Source organism: Trichomonas vaginalis, chromosome V (genome assembly GCF_026262505.1).
Source record: "Trichomonas vaginalis G3 chromosome V, whole genome shotgun sequence".
Classification (NCBI taxonomy): Eukaryota; Parabasalia; order Trichomonadida; family Trichomonadidae; genus Trichomonas; species Trichomonas vaginalis.
The window spans coordinates 7,642,776-7,664,357 of NC_067207.1; the positions used below are offsets into that span (position 1 = coordinate 7,642,776).

Sequence of the window (21,582 nt, forward strand, 5' to 3'; positions counted from 1 at the left end):
AGCCTCGTTTGTATAATGTTCTACAAGTTCTGTATAAATGTTAGGGTCTAAAGAGAATGACTTTGGATGAATGAAACATTCATTAAAATCCATCTTTGTTCGAAATAGTTGCTGGGTTACAGTTGTAATAGTAACTGTTCCACTAGCTTCTACTGCCTTCGTTATCATAGTGAATGGTTCATTCCATGGAACAAATTTATTTGTCGGTGGATTTGAATCTGAAGCAAATGCAACTTTAAGAGTTGGATTGAAAGCAATGATATCATTTACAGATATAGATGTGCATTGTAAGGCGTCGCTACTGAACTTTACTTTAAGCTGAATGTTTCCTGCAAAAGCTGGAATAAATCGAATAGCTTCTAATGGAAGGAATCTTCTAACAGGAATTCTTAAACGAAGCTTAAAATCAAATGATTTTCCTGCTGTAATTGGACCACTAACAATTTGTCCTGTTCTGCATGTTCCCGAATGACTCCATACATCTTCATGTCGAGTCTTTGAGAAAACATCTACTTTCTTTATTTGTTCGGTAGTTTTGAGTTTGAAGTTATATATGCTTCTTCTCTTGCGTTGTCTTGAGAATATACGATACGACCATTTGCAAGGATTTGATATCCAGCAACTGCATAGAAAGCGTCATCGAAACCAATCCAAAATCTTGGTGGGTTTGTTTTATTGGAACCTGAAACCAATTTCTTTATCTACAATAAATTGACCTTCCATTTTATACGTAATGAATGTATTGTAAAGGTCCAACATATTTTCACCAGGAGGTGAGAGATTGAATGTTACCCATGTGTTATCTTTAGCAGTTCCAGGTTGTGATGGAATCTTTGCGTCAGAATATTTTCTATTAGTGTCACCAATTTGAACTGCATTGTCTATGATATCGAAATATGAGCGAATCTGATGAATATGCTCTGCTGGAGTAAATTCGTTTAGCTGTTCGTTCTGCATGTATTTACTTCAGATAAAAATATCTATTTACTTCATTATTCTCACTCTTCTTCTTGGCATTCGTGGTGGAAGTTGTTTCTTGACATTTTCAATGAACTGTACATTCTCTTTTGTCTCAACTTCTTTCACTGGCGGGTCAGGGTTCTTTGACTCGGTTTGTTTTTCAATGAAATTCACGAACTTTGCAAAAGCTCTTGGTTCGTTATTGAAAGTACATCTGGCTTCTTTTCTTCTGGTTCTATTGACTTTTCAGTTTGAATAGAAGGTTTTATATGGGCTTCGTGGACTTCACCCTTGCCATGCACCTTAATTTTGTCGCTTTCTGCATTCGCTAATGGAACCTTTCTTTTTCTTACGTATATTTTACCATCTTTACTCTGACTTACGTAATAGAAAGGATGTTGTTATTCCTCTTGCGTCATTTAATATAATAGACTCTCGCTCTGATTTTGACAAGCTCATTTTACATCGGTTAAAGTTTTTAATTTTGTTTTTCTGCAGTCAAATGACTCAGACAAGCCCTACGGACAAGACCCAAGGGGTCATAGATGTTGAAGCATTGAAGAAAGAAATTCGTGAGCAAATTTTATCCGAACTGAAGGAACAAAAACAAGAACAAAAGCCAGAGAGACCAAAGAGAAAACTTAGTGAAAAACAACTTGCTGCATTAGCTGCTGGAAGACAGAAGAACCCACGTTTGCTGGCGAAGAAAGCTAGAGAAGAAGCTGAAGCAAAAGCTAAAGAAGCTGAAGCAAAGAAAGAGTAAATGGTTTATTTTTATCCGAATTAAATGTATAGACAAATACCTTTATCTGTTGCGTTCAGTAGTGAAAACCCTGACGTCAAAATAAAGGGGAACAGAGTAACGTTTAAGTTTCCAACAGACTGGATTGTGAACATAAATGAAGAGAAGTACATTGGCATAACAAATATGTATATAACACGTGCTTTCAGAAAGGTTGACTTTATACTTCAAGTCGAGATAGAAAATGACGAACAGTCTTTAAGCGCCCAAAACATTCACATATACAAATACTTTAAAGACGATACAACATTGCAACAATGTATGATTTCATTTAATGAAATGTTCGAGAAAAAGTTTAACATTGAAGTACAAACTTTACAGCCTTTACGTGAGTTTCTTGCACAACTGAAAGAAGAAGGTAGTCAGCCACAACTTATAGACTTTCATTATGAATTTAATGAAAATGAAGATAGAACTCATGACTGTCAGTTTGTTGTATTCTCACCATTCAATGAAGTCGCTAAAGAGAAAGAAAATCCATTACGTATAAGATTTCAAATCTCTGAACCAAGTGATGATTTCAAGAATGTTTTCAATTATGATGCAATGCTTCCGAGGAAAAATGAATTTTCAAAGATTGTAACACCTGGCATTTGGGATAGAAAGCAAGCTATATTATATTCAAACTTAAGTAAGGGAGTTGAAAATGAGTTCATTGGTCATACAAGAATTACACCACTGCCAAATCCTAAATACTATAAATTAACTGGCTTCAATCGTGAGTTTTGGATAGACATGTTCTCCACTCATGACCATAACTGCCCAGTGTTCTTACCTCCAGACCATAAGGACTGTCTCTACATTGAAGCACAACTCTTAAACTCTACCATCGCAGTATTGTAAATGACCACATGGGCTTCGCCCTTGCCGCTAGCGGCTTATTTTTATCACGAATGACCTCATTGCTGACAAAAATAAATGACCTCAGAACTTCAACTTACGAATAAAGCTTGTTTTAGTCGTTATTGAGAAGTTAAACTTTTCAGCAAAGCAGGGACTAGAAGACTTACATAAGTCAAATCCAATCTCTTGACCATCATGAAGTGCTTTGTAAAGTTTCATTAAACTGAACTCAGAGTCTTTGTCATATGTTCCAACAGGTATGTGAATGTTTTTATCTTCATTGTAATAGCATTATATAGCTTCAGGAAACATTTCATTAGCTGTTAAAGCAAGAACGTCTTGTTTTACACCTTTATAACGTGCATGAAATGCAACTTCATTTAAATCATTCGTGAGTAAGTCTACGTAAGTCTTCTTTCCACAAAATATTGACTTGTATGCTAAACTTTGTTTTCCAGGTGTTATTTCTGCGAAGTCAGAATGGAACTGACCTAATGTTTTACCAATAAGTTCTCTACCGTATCTCTTCTGAAATTCCTGAGCTAACAGTGGGGTGTCTTCATTGAAAATATGCATGCTATCGCAGTCCTGGTAAAATATTTGAAGACCCATATCTTCAGCAGTACAGAATACTTCACACATTATTCTCTTCGACATTGACAGAATGTTAACACCAAGTGGACAGAAGTTAAAGTGTCTGCAAATACTTTTCGTTAGCTTGAAAATAGTTTTATCTGAACCATCCAAACCTTCGAACTTCACTATATGGTTGTAGTTTCTGATGGCATATCTTATAGCATCTTTGTCATTTACTATGGTTATTTTTGACTCAATAGGAGATAGAATAGTTTTGCCATAAATACTGTTCAGAATGAGCTTTATATTTTCTTGCAAAGGATTTCCTTCTTTCTTATACTTTAACCTTAACTCAACAACTTCTTTACTTCATCTCTTATTCTAATATCTCTGTTTCCATCGTAATAGTATCCTTGCAACACTTCACATTTGACACCTTGATATTTTATGAGGTCTTGTAATGTTATATGGTCAACATACATTAAACAGCAAGTGTTTGAACTTCTGGAACGTTAAGTTCTGGATTTAGTTCAGGGTCACAAACTATTAAAGGAAAGTGTCTATGTATTCCAATCTCTGTTATCTTAATGAGAACAAAGAAGCCGGACATAAACTTTTCACCAATGGGTTCCTTTTGGTCGTCATCGAATAAATGTTTCATGAGATACTCTGTGCTTAACATTTCTTTCTTCATAACCTTTGGAATACCTTCTAAAGTATAAAGTCTTGCTATAGCGGATGGATATAATGAAACAGCGTCGAAATCAGCAATGAGTTTCTTTTCGCTCTTTTGTTTAATGTTATCTGACAGCATACATCTTCCACCTTGAATACAGCGTGAAATAAATTCTCTTGGTTTATTTGAGAGGTCATATAAATTTCCATTCGGGAAGTACACTCTGTTCTCAAATAATTTTGTTAGCAATTGAACAAATACTAACGTAGTCATAAACGTTTAAATCAAATTCTTTCAATATGTCATTGCGGAACTTAACAAAACCTTCTCTTAAAATTCTTACATCTTATTTGCAATAAAATGTGCTATACTTTTCTAAGTCGAAGTGGTTCTCATCTATTCTGCAACCTTTGATGGAATCTATGTTTTTCATGAATGTATCTGCATCCCGGATAAACTTACATGCTTCAGAAATGACACCAGTTCTGTTGTCATTTGCTAACAAAACACTGCTGTAGTAGTTGTATGGAAATACTTCTTTCGGTCCTGTTTGTAAGTTAAACATAGCAGGAAATAGTTTAAGCTTCTTATTTATAACACTGTAAGAGTCTTTTATAATAATTGCCCTTCCTTTATATAAGCCAGTTATTTGCATTGTTCGTGAACCTTTAATGATGGGAGTTCCTTTCACTTCTGTCATGTGTCTTAAGATGAAGTTTATATCATAACTGAGGTTATGGAAATATATTAAACTCTTGTCAGGAAGTCGTTCCAAAAATTCTGTTGCACAGTTCTGACCCCAAATGCTTTCACTCACTGAACCATCTTCACTGTCATAACAGATGTTAAAAGCTTTATGAAAGCCATCGGTACTGCACTCAAAGTCAGCAAGAAAACGTGCTCAGGAATGAACTTACATTTAGCTTTATTTACTTCTTTTGACTCGGCTTTCTTCTTCAGTTGTACACAATACTTTGGAGCATATGACAAGTCTTTAAATGGTGCAAGGTTCTGTTTATATAAGTCAGTCGTATATGTGAAAAGTTCTCCATAAGAAATAGGTTCGAAATATTTGCACTCCCACAATGTTTTCATAACATCCCATAACGGTGTTGTTCTATCATAACGAACTACATATTTATCTTCTCTCTTTGTATAAATCTTCATTTGTTTTTCAATGTTCATTCCACCACAAGCTTTGAGAATTTCTATATAGTTGCGAATGAAATATGTTGTCATTGGTAATCTTTCATTTAGCATGTAGTGGTCTTCAACAAGAAGTAAGTCAATAGTTCTAACAGTTTCACATTCTTTTGGTATGTATCTCTTTATTTCATTATGTCTTGAGTCATTGAAATAACCAATGGTAACATTAAATGCTATACCTGTTGCGTCAGAAATTTCTTGTACTTTACTTTGAGGAAAGTCTCTAACACGAATGACTTCTCTCATGTGGTCAATAGTCTCTCCATCTACTCCAGCCTGAATGCAAGCATAAACGAAACAATTGTCTTCTGTCATAAGTGTTGCAGTTCTTTTGTTCAGTTTTCATTGAAGATTTGGTAGCGTTCAAGATTTATAGGTAATGTGCAAAGATACTTCCAGAACTGACCGCTTCTCTTCTTATAAAACTTCTTTTCACCATTATCTTTCCAAAAGCTTTCTATAAGTGCTGGGTTTCCTGTTTGCTTAAGAGCTTCCAAAATGGCTTTCTGGTCATTTGTCAGTGTGCTTTCATCTCTATATGGTCTCTTTTTTGGTTTGCCTTTCTTTACATCTGACATTGTTAAGCCTTCATATTCTGTTAAATCATACATCTTTATTTCGGTAAGATTCTTTATGTTTGTCAAGAACGAAGTCATAGTGCATTTCAACAATACCTGCAGCATTTGCTTCTATCTCTGATATAAAGTTCTTCCTTCAAGAGCTGATGTAGTAATGTTCCAATATTATTGAGGTTTAACGTAGAACATTCATACTTTCCACCAAGTTTATAACATACCATCCATCTTTGTTGGGAGTTTATTTTAATCTTCTCTAAGAGTCTCATGAAAACCTTACCGAAATGTTTGTGTAAGTAGTCTCTGTTTGGTTCATCTAAAGCTTCGATGTTAAAGTCAATGAGTCTATTTGCCTGACTTCACATTTCTCTTCCTATTCTCTTCATCTTTCTTTAACCATCTCTCACCTTCTTTGGTTTGTCGTCAATGGAACGAATGACATCGTTAGCTTTGCGAACTTGTTCTATAGCGCTCTTAAACATTCTCTTCTCTGTTGTTTCAGTGTGTCGTCTCTTCTTCTTGTTTCACCAACGTTTGCATTTGTTATGTCAAACATTTCTCTTCTTACTTCATGAGGTACTGAACGTCTATGATATAAGTCAATAGCAACGTCATTTAAAGGAAATGCTCTTGCATGGACTTCGTCCTCGCCGCGTTGCGGCTTTATGAACTCATGAATTCTATCATAACTTATTGCACCATTATAGTCATTGAGGATGTCAGCGAGTGCTTTTTTGTTTGTTGCGTAATGTTTTGCTACTTCTATGTTAGCTTCTGTTAGAAGTTGTTTTATTTCCGAGTGTTCTAACTTAGACAACTTCCGATACATCTTTAGTAGGAAATAAAAAATATTTTTTGAAAAAATTAGATTAGATTTTTTAAAGTTATTTTTCAAAATAATTTAATATTTTTATTTTAATGAAACACATGCAAGATTGCAAGTTCTTTTCATACAATGCTCTCGCTACTGCCATCAAGAATGAGTTCAATAATGCTTCAAATGTTAATGTTATCTTTAACAAGAAGTTTGTGAAAGAATCTAAGTTTGGTCAGTATGTCAGACCATTAGCTATCGTCATTGACCGCAAACGTTATACTTCACAAGAGTTAGCAGTAGTTTTGAAACAAAAGAGTTTCTTCGTGAATGTCAAAGATACTCATTATACTGTTATAAAGAACTCTAATATTGACTTCTTCAGTATTGCTTTAAATCTTTCCGAACAGAAAGAATATAAGAAGGGTGAAACAAATGTGAAATATTATCCTTCATCTCTGAAGACAATAACGAACAAAGATGTTATACAGAAATTCTTACCAAAGGTTGAAGAAGCTTCTATTGACATTGACGAAGGAAGTGAAATGGTTGAAGAAATAGACCCTGAAGCTTTATAAGAAAATATATTTTTGAAGAACTGAAGGTGTCACTACGTCACCATGTGTCACCTGGTTAATTAACTTCTTTTAAAAATGATGACAACATGACATTTTGACAACAGGTACGAAAGGAGGAAGGCATTTATGAATTATTTTTGAATAACTGAAGGTGTCACTACGTCACCGTGTGTCACCTGGTTAATTAACTTCTCTTAAAATTACTGACAACATGACATTTTGACAACAGCCTGGGTTGAATGCAAAAATAAATTCAAATCATACTTTATAAAGCTTCATTTACAGGTATTTCATCGTCAGTAAATGAATCCTCATTATCGTTTGGTTCAACCTGTTTATATAATCCTTTCATTTCTTCTTTCAAAACATAACACCATGTTTGTTTACCATCTATTCTTCTCTGTTTCCTTTCACATTTATCTTTAATGCTCATTTGAAAGTTTTTGTCTTTCATGTCTGATGGTTTGCAGAATAGAGCATTTTTACACGTCATACCTGCACATAATTCATCATAATGTGTATTTATCCATACATCTAAAGGATTTGTTGATAATTCAATTAAATCTTGTTTGGCTTCAGTCATCGGTATGATTCGTACATTAAATGATGAAGGGTCATATTGCATAAAATATGTTAGTAAATTATCATAAAATTCCTTTGTGCATGAATTCATCAAATTCTTGAAGTAATCAAATTGACCCTTAAATTTACCATTAACTCTTAAAACTACGTATCTTCTGTCTCCAACTTCAATTTTGACAGGGTAAACGTTATTAGTTACGAAAATGAAGTTTGCAACGTTCTGAGCAGTTCTTCTGGGTTGATTCTTTTCATTAATTCTAATCTCATTATCCGTTATAATTGATTTCAAAGCGTTGAAGTTTGCGAGTCTATCTTCACCTACATTCTTGAGTTCATTAAGTACAAGAAACATTTTATTCTCAACTACTGAATTGAAATTACCCGTTAGCTCACTTATTTCAGTAATGTTTTTACATGAATAACCGGCGAGAAGTTCAGAAATAATGTCTGTGAATCTGTTTTTACCTGTTCCCTGAAGTCCTTTCAAAATAATTGCTGTTTCATTCTTGATTCCAGGATGTTGAATCATTGATGCAATCCAGCCGAGTAGGTATTTATACACTTCATCGTTATTATCACATATGGCTTCTTTAATGAAATTCATAAACATTTCAATTTTTGAGTAATCAGGCTTTTCGAGAATGTTGTATTTATAACCCTGAAACGTTGAGAAAACATCTGGAGAATCAGATTTAAAGCAAACACCCTTAACGGTTAATGAGGATAATTGATTTAGTAGTACATCCCATGCTGTTATTGTTTTACCTTCTTCTTTAAATAATTTAATCATTTTAAGTGACTCTTTCATGTTTGATTGAAGAACGAATGATATTTGATTCATTTTGTCGTGGATATTATAGTCCTTTTGAATGAAGTATTTGTTTCCACAATCTACAAAACGGATTACACGTGATAAATCCTCAATTACTTCAGAACTGTTTTTATACTGATGATTTTCAGCCTTGCGTCTAATATCTGTTATCAAAAACGAGTCATCAAGTTTTATATCAAATGTTATTTTTGGCTTATGTAATAAAGGTAAAACGTATTCATCATAATATTCCTTTTGATATAGTTTTAGAATCTTCACTAAAACAAATGGAGAAGTCATTAAATGTGCATATCTACTACGTGCTTTTTCAAAATTACTTTTTGCATTTTCAGTTAAATTGCAGAAGTTATAAACGTTATCGTATGCTTCATTAATTAAATGATTAGGTAACGAATTAATTGCTTGAAACAGTGTGAATAATGTAACTTCTTTTTCTAAATTCATGTTTCCACCGTCATTATGTACTTCAAAATCACAGATGCCATCAACTATGCTCTGGGCAAATTTATCGTCAATGTTTACATCTTTGTTTTCATTCATGATAGTCTTTATTTCTTCATTCTTCTGTTCAACTCTTACCTTAATATTCAAATCATTTAATATATCATCATTCACTGTTCTAGTTAATGTTGAATCATAACTTCCACGAATGAATGAGTATGTATTGATTGGTTCTGTTGCATTCTTGCGAACTCTTGAATCAGCCATAACTACTAAAGAACGCTTTGAATCATCCATAGAAGTCATTATATCAATATCATAATCATTGCAGGAATAACATTTAATCATTCTGTTCGAAACTGCATAGAAGAAATTAGTGTTGCAATAAATGTGAAGACCTCCTGAAGCGGTTTTAACGATAACATCTTTATCCGAAAGTTTTGATAAAATATCTTTTCTAACTGTTTCTTTAAGTTCATCATTGTACGATTTATTGATATCAACATCTATAATCGTTAAATTTGATATTTTATTTACTAATAAAGCCATACCAGTTTTCCTTCCTCTTCCTCCATCATGTTTGAGGTAGTTATGTAAATCAATCTTGTTTTCACCAATTCTTTCGTTGAGGGTTTTAGTTTCTGCCACAACTAATTCCTTAGCTAATGAATCAATAACTTTTTCATCAGAAACGATATAGTTGCTGTTGTTGTTTGTTGCTGTCATTTATATAGGAATAAAAAAATAAAAATAATTTTAAAACTAACTTTATTTTTGGACTGCATCAAATTTCCTGGACTGTTGTCTAAATGTCATGTTGTCATCATTTTTAAGAGAAGTTAATTAACCTGGTGACATGGTGACGTGGTGACACTGAAAACATTTATGAAAACATTAACGATAAAATTTATTTCCTGGACTGTTGTCTAAATGTCATGTTGTCATCATTTTTAAGAGAAGTTAATTAACCTGGTGACATGGTGACGTGGTGACACTGAAAACATTTATGAAAACATTAACGATAAAATTTATTTCCTGGACTGTTGTCTAAATGTCATGTTGTCATCATTTTTAAGAGAAGTTAATTAACCTGGTGACATGGTGACGTGGTGACACTGAAAACATTTATGAAAACATTAACGATAAAATTTATTTCCTGGACTGTTGTCTAAATGTCATGTTGTCATCATTTTTAAGAGAAGTTAATTAACCTGGTGACATGGTGACGTGGTGACACTGAAAACATTTATGTTAAAATAAATGGTACCATTAATGATATCATGACTGTTCTCATTCATGTCTGATTTACATCTAATGAAAAAGTTTAGAAGAATTTTCTTATTCTTTCTGGCTTATTTTTGTCTTTCCAGTACTCCCGCTCTAATGGTCCCAGATGTGTTGACTTTGACTCTCTCAAGTTCTTAGATGGTATAACATCTTCAACGCCTCCTTCATATCTTACTTTATAAGTGTCATCGTTTATGTTATAGCCAAGTATTTCAATAACCACTCCTCGCTTTGCTTCGTCAATGGTTTCAGCAAGTTTGCCATTACTACTTTCAACTAATTTATGACGAGGATAAAACGCAATAGAGTCGTCGGCAGCTTTTATAAGATATCCATTACCTTGCGTAGAGTCTACAATATAATAATTTCGACTTAACCTTAAACGTTTCTTTGTCAACGGTTTGTCGTCAAGAACTACACGAACTTTTGTACCAGGAATGAGGGTAAATTGTGTTGAATTTCTGATATTTTGTGTTTGGCTTCGTTTCTTTTGTATATACTTTTCTTCTTGTTGTTGTGCCATTGAATTTGGTGTATGTCCTGTTGTAGAATGTGTTGAGGAATTATATACTTCGAGAAAATGTTTCATTGTTTCTTTGGTAAAGTCTCGCTCTTGGTTTAAATCTCTGAGCGTTCTTATGAAGCGGTTTATGATACCGAGTATGTTATGGTTATGGTCTTCAGTAGTGTAGTGAGTTATGTTATGCTTAATGAGAAATTCTGTGATTTCATTGCTGAGGTATGCACTGTCTTGGTCTGATGTTAAAGTACTTGGGCTATGTTCTGCTACAAACTTTTGTAAAACTCTTAAAACTTCATGAGTTCCTTTATTCCTCATTGGATATGCATATGCTTTACGAGTGTTAACATTAATGAAGATGAGGAATGGGTTATGTCCTCCTTTTCTGCTTTGAATGAGAGTGTCAAATTGGTATGCGTCAGGAGTGTTGGAGTAAATTGGTAAAAAGTAGTCGTAAGGGTTTATTTTTGTTTGATGTACAACATTTTTGTCAAAGAACCTTTTCACTTCAGCTCTGTTAGTAAATCCCCAACTCTTTGCAGCTTCATTGAATTTCTTAAATGACCTCCATGGATGTTTTTCGAATACTTCTTTCAAGCTCATTTATGTAAAGTTAAAGATTTTATTCTAGGCTCAAGCGAGTTCATTGAACGCGGTACCATGCGAATATAGTCACAAATGGTGGCATGTAATCTTTACCCGAGCCTGTTGGATTTGTTGTGAAAGTATGGACATGATTTCCTCCCGGTTCAGTTTGTCGAAAAATCTTTTTTGCTGCATTGTTATAAGATGGAGATAAAACGTCATTGCCAGCTTCATACTCTGAGTTGTATAATGGGTGGTCTCTTAATGAGTGGCTATGGTCGCCAGAAAAGTTTGTAGTTCCTGTATGAGTGTGCGGTGGAAGGTTTGCTTCTTTAATTTTCTTTGAACCACCCGTTTGCTTTGAAGAGTTAGCACAGTATAAGAATTTGTCTACAATCTGCTGCCATGTACCAAAACCTAAAACTGTTTCTGGATTTGTTGAGTTCATTGACGTATAAATAGAACCAATGGGATATAATGTTTGAAGTATTTCTGTCTTTAATGTTTGAAGCTCTGTTTTGTCTGCTTTCTTATCTAACATTGTTGGTAGTTCATATGCTTCAAAGTTTCTGGCATGATCTTCGATATTCCTGCAACTCTTATCTAAATTGTTAAGAGTATCTTTTACGCTTGTACTTGGATTCTCTAAAGGTGCACTTGAACCAAGGTCAAAGTTCAATATTATGTCGTCTGCTCTAACAGTAGTGAAGGATTTATGTGTATGGTTCTTGTCAGCTTTCTTATCTAACATTGTTGGTAGTTCATATGCTTCAAAGTTTCTGGCATGATCTTCGATATTCCTGCAACTCTTATCTAAATTGTTAAGAGTATCTTTTACGCTTGTACTTGGATTCTCTAAAGGTGCACTTGAACCAAGGTCAAAGTTCAATATTATGTCGTCTGCTCTAACAGTAGTGAAGGATTTATGTGTATGGTTCTTGTCGGCTTTACTGTCTAATGTAGCTTGAAGTTCATTTATATCGGAGATGCTGTGTTTATGAGATTTCAAAACTTTGTTCATTGCTTCGAGTTCAACTTTGTCAGCTTTACTTTTAATAGCATCTTCAAACGTTATTTTTGACTTAACTCTCAAAGTAAATCTTGGTTCAACTAATACACCGTTAACATTGAAAGTAGAGGCATAAATTTCACCGGTATAACCAAATGCTTCTGGTGCTTTAGCTACATCATACTGTACAGTACAGCTTATGTCATAACCTTTAGCACGAATGTATTTATATCTTCTTTCATTAACATTTTTTGTCTTCGCTTCATCACTTCGTGTTAAATATCCATGGTAGTCCGTTATAATCTGTTCGTCTGAAGTTATATAATGAACGTGGTTCTTGTCCGCTTTACTATTTAATGTAGCTTGAAGTTCATTTATATCGGAGATATTGTGTTTATGAGATTTCAAAACTTTGTTCATTGCGTCAAGTTCATTTTTGTCCGCTTTACTATTTAATGTAGCTTGAAGTTCATTTATATCGGAGATATTGTGTTTATGTTCTTTATCTGCTTTTTCGGCTAATTTCTCTTCTATCTCATTTATTTCAAGTTCATGCCTACCACCACCTCCCGAAGAAGTATTTTTCTTCAGCTCTTGAAGAACGTCCACTTCGCCATCTTTGGTGTCAATAATGAGACTTTGAGTTAAAACCTTTCCTGTCTTAATGGATGTTTGTAAAACTTCTTCTTCACCGTGTTCGGGGTCATGGTCGTCATCATATCTTGTGAAATCAGAGATGTTGTCATACATTAAGCATATCTGTCTCAAAAGTTCTGCTATTTGAAACTGGAACGAAAGATATACAGAACTTTCATCATCTCCTAAAGTCAAGTCTGCTTTCTTAAGTATTTCTTGAATGTATGCAATGAGAACAGAGTACCTTGGAAAATATTCGAACAATATTTCATTAGCTGTTGGTTTTGGTGGTTCTTCTGGAGTTTCTGTTGTTTCAGTTCCTTCTGTAGGTTCTGTTGGAGTTTCTGCATCTCTTGACTTCAATGCTCTTGCTCTCAAAGACCTAAATGTTAGAGCACCAGGTTTTACAAAGGACTTTATAAATGCTTTAATAGTTCCTGGTAAGTTATTGTTAGCATTAAGTAAGTTCCTTATGCTTCCATCATGTACGTCCATAGCACTATGTAAAAAATCTATACTTTTCTTGTAGTCAGCAATAGACTGACTGTGATTTTTTAAAGATTTGTTCAATACCTTTAAGCCAATCTTCATGCATGTCTGATACTGAGCCAAGAAATATCATTTGCTTCCTTTAGTGTATTTTGTGCTTCTCGTAAAGTATCCAATCCCGTACGTGCATTGTTTGCTATACGTCTTACAGTATCTATTTGACTCCTTGTTTCTTGCATCCAACCAGATAAAGTTTTAATAGTATCCGAACCATTTGAAATGAAGTTCAAAGCATTTTTAACGTCATCTAAAGCTTCTTCACCAAGTACTGCCCATATCTTTCCGATTTGGTATTGAAGAACTCCATATGAAGCAGCTGTTAAACCAGTATTTATAAGGTCCCATATCCATGATTTAGCAGTTTTTCCATCCTTTCCATCCTTTCCATCCAAACCGTTTTTCGCCTTGAGGTCCTTGTATTCCTTGTATTCTTGTATTCCTTGTATTCCTGTGGTCCGGTGTCACCCTTCTCTCCTTTCAGTTCATCTTTATGTTCGTTATAATATTCTAATGTCATAAGGTGTACATCATTACTGCTACCAGCAACGCGAGAATTTGTTTCTCATTCATGACTAAATTCTTTAGGCATTTAATGTTGTCGTCAAATCGAAAGCTCTTTAACAATTCAATGAGAACATTCAGTACTTTCACTAATGAGGCATCTACTGTAGAATTTATATATTGCACCGTTCCATCATTTATGATAGGAACTTTACTTATTGTAATGAATGGGTCATAAGTGTTAAAAGTATCGAAATCAATGACTTTTTTAGTTTTTCCATCGTCAATGACTAAATCATTGCCTTCAATGGTTAAAGTTGAGTTTTCGTTTACTAGTTCATGTGCTCTTCTTGCTTCATTTGTTTCATACGCATATGCAGCAATAGTCATATTTTAATGAGAATAAAATGTTGTTCTATTTGCAAAGTACAGACCCAAACGAATACGGGACAGTAAAGCTACAAACAAACTTAGGTCTTCAGAATGAGGCGCTTGCTTTCAGAGTTGTTGACTTCAATACTATCGCAACTTTTGTCATAACAGATGAAACAGATTTCATAGAGATTGAAATAGATGACAAAAGAAGTTTTATAACATTTCCTAACAGAGCAGAGTATAGAATAGATAAAATTGCTGGAGTCATAGATACTCTCATAAATGAAGAAACTATTGACAACATAGATGTCGAACTCTCTTCTGAGGGAACATTGAAGTTCAGTAGCAAGAAAGAGTTCAAGATAACACGAATGAGTCATAGAGTACAACTTCTTTTGGGAGCATACCATATGACATTTCCTTTGAAAAGTGTTGACAAAACGATTGAGATGAAATCTGTTCCATACGTATGTTATGGTAATTGTTTGTACATTGAGTCTAAAATAGCTAATGTCACAGGCATTTCAGGAGTTAATAGTAAAGGTTCAGTAGAATATAAATCCTTCTGTTATGCAGTCAATTCAATGTTCATTCCAAACGTTCCTGTCATAGCAACTCATTTAGGTAAATGGGTTCGCATTAGTCCTCATAATTTGAAAGACATGCAATTCAGACTAGTTGACTTTCAGGGCGAGCCTGTAGAACTGAAGGCACCAGTGCGAATGACTGTTGAAGTTGACTTTTTAGAAAATATTAAATGCAACAGCTTACAAGAGAACTCAGAGCTAAAAATATAAAGTATGAATGTTATGTATTAGGTCATGAACTTTGGTTGTTGCTGTTTGATGAAACAAATGAATTAGTTATGTCAGTCAAGAGAACAGAAAAATATTGTGTTAGTGAAAACTGCACCAAGTCAATAAGATTAGGTTTGCATTATGAAGATGAGTTCGATACTGTTGAAGAAGTTTTGGATAGATATTACAAATTGCTTTAATTTAACATATTTCAAGCAAAGTTTATATTCTGTTGAAAGTTTTGTATACTCGTTCGAATATTTATACTTAAACTCAACTCCTGGTACCTGGTGTTTCAATGATGCGGATGTTACCTATTTTCATGAATGGTGGCGTTTGACCACAGCATTCGATTTCAGGGTCGAGATAGTCAATGACACATTGTTTCCCTGTTATTCGTGATATAACATTTTCAAGGTCCTCCTTTGTTAGAATTATTTGGTTCTTACTTATAAGATTTATCAAAAGCTTCTTATCGTCTTTGAGTAAGATAGTTTGGTATAACTGAAGAAGGTAATGGTCTACGTTATCTGAAGGATTTGTTTGAACATTTATGTAAGGGTTGTCGTTGGCTTCTCTTGAAAGAATTTGGTCCAGTGGTGGATACTCTAACTTAACATCTGATGTAGCGTTTGCACTTGAAGCTGAGTTTAAATTCACGGATTTCAGTTCTGGTTCTTTTTCTTTCAAACACTCTGAACTATAGTTCTTTATGACAATATTGTTTGTCGTTCGTGAGTCAACATTTGATGTTGGTTCAATTGGAACATTAACGGCACCAGCTAAGATGGATTTGCTTCTCATTTCATATAGAATAAAAACCTTTTATATGTATGAAATGAACAATATACTCGACAAGGGTTTGAATGTAAAGCTAACGAATGAAAATATTGTTGAATTCACCGAGACAGGTGTTGTGTATAAAGATGTAGAACTACTGAACAAAAGAGCAAAGGGAAGAAGCAGGAATATGAACAAAGGGTGGAAACCTATAAAAATTTATGTCAATGATGGCTCAGGAGGTTCAAACATAAAGTATGCAGAAAGTTATAGAGTTTATGCTCTCAAAGGTGAAAAGCCTTCATTTAAGAACAGCTATTCTAACGCATATCCTCAAAAGCTAACGGATGGGGAAGTGGATGATATGAATGACAGCAAAAATATTAACAGAAATGGCGACAGAGATGCATGGAATTTGTTTACCATCAGTCAATTGAAGGTTAAACTTTAAAACAATGTTGGTCGTTCCCATGGAATATTTTTGACTTTAATGGTATTAGTCATGATATGAATCTCAAGGTATGAACGAGGAGAGATGAGAGACTTATATGCTTCCCAAATTTCTTCAAAAGGTAATGTTATACCTGACTGTTTCCAAATGAGTTCAATATCATAACGTGAGAAACCTTGAAAGATAACGAAGTCAGTTATGAGACGTTTTATGTTTAAAGCAAGGAAACGCCATGTTTGCATAAGTATTGCTACAGTTAAATGGTAATGTCTGACTTTAGTTATGATGTTAGCTAATGGTGAGTCAGGCTTTGACACTAAACCTTTTCCGGCGAAGTCGTCACAAACGAGCAGAGTATTTGAAGGATACTTTTTGAAGGGGTATTTTGAAAGTTTTGACAGAATGTAGTTTGTCAGTCGTTTCATATCGTAAACTCCTGAGTACTGACGTAAGTGGTGTTTGTCAATAATTCTTTCCATCTCTTCTGAAGTCTTTTGCATTCCTGACTGTATAAATTCAACGATGGCATAATATTTTCTCTTACGTCGAATGTAACGTTGAAGAAATTCAATGAGTTCACTGTCTGGAACTTTAACGACAGATGCTTGAACTTTACTCATGAATGTTTTCGCTGTTGAGTCCATAGAGTCTGAAGTTGCTGATATAATGATTTGGTCATAGTAAGAGTCGTTTCCTAAACGCTCTGTTATGAGTATATGACGAATGAGGTTGAATGTCTTTCCTGACCCATCTTTCCACAATAGAAATAAACACCATTTGAACAGAATTCATAATCTTTGCTGAAAGGAAGAATAAGAGAAGAGTTAAGTTTGTCTGTAGTTTCATTCATGTCTTCATCTACGTCATGTATTAAATGCTTCATTTTATCTCCATTAAAAATGCAAGTCAGAAATATTCAGAACATAGCACCGAGTCTAACTGACAAGAGTATAAAGATATACTATGAACATGTTATGATGAAACCAACCAAAATTCAAGAAAGTCAGTATACTTATGAATATCCAAGACACTGGGTAGAGTATGTAGGAGGTGAGAAAGCTATTGAAATAAGACAAGTTAGAAGTATTCCAGCAGGAAGAACAATATTATTGAAGAACTTTAATGTTTTGAGATATAATGATGAAACAAAGAAGCAAGATAGTTTTCCTGTTGCTGTGTATGTGAACTTAGATACAGGAGATGACATGAAAGTTTTTAACACAAAGCTTCAAACGGTAGTGAGAGAACAACTGACTGCGGAAGGACATCCATTACCTTCAGAAGTTACCATAGCATATAATTTTGAAACAAATGCAATAGATTTTAAAGTCGTCTCTGCAAAGAAGTCAGGTTTTACATTTAATGAAGCAGATGTATATTCAATGAAAACTTCAAAGCTATTGCATGGTTAGATAATGACGATTGCTTTAAGAAAATATTTAAATACAGTGACTCAACGATGTCAATAGATGACCTTCGTGGAATGTTACCATCGACGTTTACAGTTGAAGGTTCAGCAGGATTGCTTACAAGATTGTCAATTGGTGGCGTTTGGTCTCGTGAGAACATTGTTATAAAATCCAGTATAAGTGAATTTGCCGAAGAATCTATATTATGTCTTTCAAACTATATGTATTCGCCGCCGAAGCATTATAGTATAACAAACTTTGTCAGTAAGTTTAACATAAGACTTGTCGAACCTTCTTCAATGAAAGATGTTGTGCTACCTAAAGATGGAAAGGATGGACTCATTATTGAGATGATTTTAATAGCATATTAAATGAGCTTGTTCTTGAAGGTCATTCATGATGAAATAACTGTTGTAGAAGATGTTAGCAATTGTTCAGACATTTTGAAGCGTATAGATGATATAAGAAAGAAGTTAGATAGACCGCAAAGCGGTGAGGGCGAAGCCCGTGAGAATGTTTATGTTTCATTGACTTTCTCCAGTAACGAGAACTTTTATGAGATAATATTGAAGAGAGATGATTTTAATATGGTGTAAATGGTAGCTTGGGCAGCTTTAGGCGCAATGGGAACAAAAGCATTAGCATTTGGAGCAAAAGCACTTGGAGCTTATGACGCAGTAAATAAAATGAGTGGAGGAAGAGTTTCGAAGACATTAGATGCAAATAAAGGAAAGATTGGAGGCTGGGTTGCAAAGAAGTTAAGATTAAATAAAATAGGGCTCATAAATAAAGCATCCAATTTGGTTGCGACTGAGTCAGAAAATGCTTTAGGAAAGGATGATGAGTTTGCAAAACATGCAAAAGACTTTAATGACCAGATGAAAGGTGAAACAATGCATTTAAATAGAGTCGATGGAACTAAAGAAAATGTTTCTTCTCCACCAGTAGTTCTTCCGTATGGTCCCTATGGAATGTATGGAAACCCTTACGAAAGACCATTTGACCCATTGACTGGTGGAAGTAACTGGTATCATTACGGCGAAGAAGAAAGACAGTCAAGTTGGAGACAGACGTGAAGAAAGCAACTAAAAAGAAACCAAGGAAGAGAGTTATAAAGCAATGAATTCAACAGGGTGAAAAAACAGGTGAAAAAAGAGGTGAGATCTCACCACTTCACCTAAATTTAAATGGATGTTTTCATACGTGTGAGGGTGGTGATATCATTAATTTTTTATTTTATTTTTAAGTTTATTTTTTATTTTATTTGGATGTAATGACGAAAACTATTGAGATAACAAACTACAACGGTCATGAGTTCAAGAATTTGTTCTTCGTTCCTCGTGAAAATACATTCTATCAGATACGAGGGAGAAAGGGTAAAGTTAGTTTGAGCGTTTATGAAGGAATGAAGAATGGAAAGTTTATACAAGCATACGATACAAACGGTAAACGTGTTTCATTAGCTTTGTCAAAACTTACAGGTATAAACTATGACAGTGATTTTGACTCTGACGATTGGAGCGACAGCAGCGATACTGAAGAATATGAACTATTATGTGAAGCACAGCAATGGGAAGAGTTGCAATACTTTTGTAAGTGAGAACGTTTATTTTTTACAGTAGTGAGGTGAAGTGGTTGGCGGCTTTATAAATATTTAAGGTTAAGTTGGTGTTTGTGTTGTAAAATATACGTTACTGGTTTTGTAAAGTGTCAAAACAGCTAAGTTGTGTACGGAGGCGCGCAGTGCCTCAGTACACGACTTAGGTATACTAACTAACGAACAAGTCCCTCCTTTGGAAACTAACTTCACAGAACTAGATGAAGATTTGGAACAGCCGAAAAATCTTGACCCTCAACAAGAGTATGCGGAGAATATGGAATATTTCCAAGAGTCTAAAAAAAATTCGGCTGACATAGTAGAAGAATATCGAAAAATGTTTGCCGACATACAAAAGACTCCAACACCAGATGAAAATATTCAGCATAGAATGGAAGTACTGAAAGAAAATGTACGCAAATACAATAATCCTTTTTACTTACGACCATATAACGTTCAATCTTTGGCTGAACTCGGTGAAAATAAAAGGTTAAATTTCAACAAAACATATAGAAATGAAACATTGTTTAAAGTTCATTCAGAACCTAACCAATATGGAAACAAACCTACTTTTGTTTCTGCAGACTATGGAACTACAATGAGATGGGGTCATAAAGCTAATCCGGATAGGTGGTTCATAAACTTACAACCTCAATTCCAAGAAGTTGTAGACGCAATGGAAGTGAATGGTGAACCAGATATAACGGGTATTTTCAGCGCGGCTTTAATGCCATTGAAAGATATGAAAGATGCAGATATTTGGACCAGTATGAAATGAACATGGCTGATGGAAATATAACACCTGACGTTCTAGAACATTTATCTCAAAGAACTACACAGAACCATAGAGATGGTATATTTGGTGAAGAGTTTAGAAAGAGAGTTAGGGAGAGAGAAGGAAGAGAACCTATTGTACATGACTTTGCAAAACGAAAGTTTGCAAAATGTCATAAAAACTTACTTTGCAGACAATGAAATGAGAAGGGGTGAATATTTAAGAAAACTCAAATGGACAGTACCAAATGAAATGTTAGTATTGAAAAACATGTTCCATGACAAAATAAAACCAACTACAGAAATAAATGACGCAAGACTGAAACGTTGGTAAAAGCTTTCCCATTCACAAAAGATATTATTGGTTACATGGAAAGAAAACCAGAATGGCTACAAAACATATATTTGGAAACGAGCTTATTCCATATGGACAAGCTATATTTGAAGAGCTTGAACCGGAAACTCAGGAAAGAGTCATGCAAACAATAAGCGAAGACTCAAATACAAACTATGACAAAATCTTTCTAGGATATAGGTTACCTGAGATGGGCGACCAGAGCCCAAAGGCAAAAAGGACATGGAAATTTACAACATACTAGGTGAACATGAGGCAAAGATGCTACAACTTGAAGCAGAGGGCAAGTTACCAAAAGCGACACCAAAGAAGAAGAGAAGAGTAGAACAAAGTGAAAGTAGTGAAGAAGTAACTTCATCTAGTGAAAGTAGTGGCAATGAAGGAAAAGAAGAGTTAAAGATTCAGTTAAAAAGTCAGCCAGGAAGAAAGTAAAGCTTGGTCCGGGTGGGTTCTTTATCAATCCAACTATTCTATATTTTTACCCATATGAAATGTACGCCGCTCAGAATATAACGCCAACAGTTTTGGATACCATGAACGGAAATGTTTCCGAATGGTATAACGAATGCGACAATGCCATTAGAAGGTCAGAAATAGTTCCTGGAACTTATGAATATACAACTGCTGTTTCTTATGGAAACGTAGGTGAGTTTGGAGAAGGTTCTTCAACAACAGTAGATATTGCTTGCGACAGGTTTCATATTATTTCTATTGACAACTCATTCTTATACGTGGAACAAGACATTGAAATAAAACCTTCTGCCAAGTTGTCTGACAAGAAAGGTTGCAATGGAATTTTCTATGTCGGATACCAATATGCTCCAGAAGTTTTCATGGGATATAAGATATATTCTAACTCTGACTTAGTTCAAACAGTAACATGGGCAAACTATGAATGGTTCGCTTTGAGAAACTCAGTACAACCACAAGCTAGAGAACAAACAGACCAGTATGCAACTATTGAGAAAATAAGAAGACTTGACCCTAACTTTCCAGGAGTTTATGTTAACCTTTCTGGACAAACTGCAGCAGCAGTAACCAAAGTAAAACTGAAACTTAGAGTTCCTTTGTC

At 34.5% G+C, this 21,582-nt stretch overlaps 9 protein-coding genes and 4 pseudogenes across 13 annotated transcripts, besides 3 other annotated features; 7 read left to right on the plus strand and 6 right to left on the minus strand.

The window, feature by feature from the left end:
- Positions 1-19,559: part of a mobile genetic element that runs on past the window's edge.
- TVAGG3_0295980 (uncharacterized protein) lies at positions 1,463-1,723 on the plus strand (the record flags this gene model as incomplete). The annotated part of the gene is made up of 1 exon (XM_051229305.1): positions 1,463-1,723. The coding sequence occupies one exon, from the start codon at positions 1,463-1,465 to the stop codon at positions 1,721-1,723; it is 261 nt and encodes an 86-aa protein (XP_051099035.1).
- On the plus strand, positions 1,889-2,605 carry TVAGG3_0295990 (uncharacterized protein; the record flags this gene model as incomplete). The annotated part of the gene is made up of 1 exon (XM_051229306.1): positions 1,889-2,605. The coding sequence occupies one exon, from the start codon at positions 1,889-1,891 to the stop codon at positions 2,603-2,605; it is 717 nt and encodes a 238-aa protein (XP_051099036.1).
- Positions 2,897-3,262, minus strand: TVAGG3_0296000 (organellar and viral DNA polymerase type B; the record flags this gene model as incomplete). Its single annotated transcript, XM_001293718.1, has 1 exon — positions 2,897-3,262. The coding sequence occupies one exon, from the start codon at positions 3,260-3,262 to the stop codon at positions 2,897-2,899; it is 366 nt and encodes a 121-aa protein (XP_001293719.1).
- On the minus strand, positions 3,529-3,995 carry TVAGG3_0296010 (annotated as a pseudogene). The gene has a single exon. A coding segment is annotated over exon 1 (467 nt).
- On the minus strand, positions 4,266-6,467 carry TVAGG3_0296020 (annotated as a pseudogene). Its single transcript has one exon. A coding segment is annotated over exon 1 (2,202 nt).
- TVAGG3_0296030 (uncharacterized protein) lies at positions 6,557-7,030 on the plus strand (the record flags this gene model as incomplete). The annotated part of the gene is made up of 1 exon (XM_051229307.1): positions 6,557-7,030. One exon carries the CDS (start codon positions 6,557-6,559, stop codon positions 7,028-7,030), a length of 474 nt encoding a protein of 157 aa, XP_051099037.1.
- TVAGG3_0296040 (uncharacterized protein) lies at positions 7,296-9,611 on the minus strand (the record flags this gene model as incomplete). The annotated part of the gene is made up of 1 exon (XM_051229308.1): positions 7,296-9,611. One exon carries the CDS (start codon positions 9,609-9,611, stop codon positions 7,296-7,298), a length of 2,316 nt encoding a protein of 771 aa, XP_051099038.1.
- On the minus strand, positions 12,496-13,417 carry TVAGG3_0296050 (organellar and viral DNA polymerase type B; the record flags this gene model as incomplete). Its single annotated transcript, XM_051229309.1, has 1 exon — positions 12,496-13,417. A coding segment is annotated over one exon (922 nt), but the record flags the coding sequence as incomplete, so codon positions are not given.
- On the minus strand, positions 16,372-17,225 carry TVAGG3_0296060 (annotated as a pseudogene). Its single transcript has one exon. A coding segment is annotated over exon 1 (854 nt).
- TVAGG3_0296070 lies at positions 17,791-18,155 on the plus strand (annotated as a pseudogene). The gene has a single exon. A coding segment is annotated over exon 1 (365 nt).
- TVAGG3_0296080 (protein of unknown function, DUF4107 family) lies at positions 18,381-18,808 on the plus strand (the record flags this gene model as incomplete). The annotated part of the gene is made up of 1 exon (XM_051229310.1): positions 18,381-18,808. A coding segment is annotated over one exon (428 nt), but the record flags the coding sequence as incomplete, so codon positions are not given.
- Positions 18,883-19,057: a terminal%2Cinverted (terminal inverted repeat of Maverick-1C/1B transposon ID:TVAGG3_0295950).
- Positions 19,058-19,384, plus strand: TVAGG3_0296090 (uncharacterized protein; the record flags this gene model as incomplete). The annotated part of the gene is made up of 1 exon (XM_051229311.1): positions 19,058-19,384. The coding sequence occupies one exon, from the start codon at positions 19,058-19,060 to the stop codon at positions 19,382-19,384; it is 327 nt and encodes a 108-aa protein (XP_051099041.1).
- A 363-nt stretch (positions 19,560-19,922) lies between the features above and the next one.
- Positions 19,923-21,582: part of a mobile genetic element that runs on past the window's edge.
- Positions 21,002-21,544, plus strand: TVAGG3_0296110 (uncharacterized protein; the record flags this gene model as incomplete). Its single annotated transcript, XM_051229312.1, has 1 exon — positions 21,002-21,544. A coding segment is annotated over one exon (543 nt), but the record flags the coding sequence as incomplete, so codon positions are not given.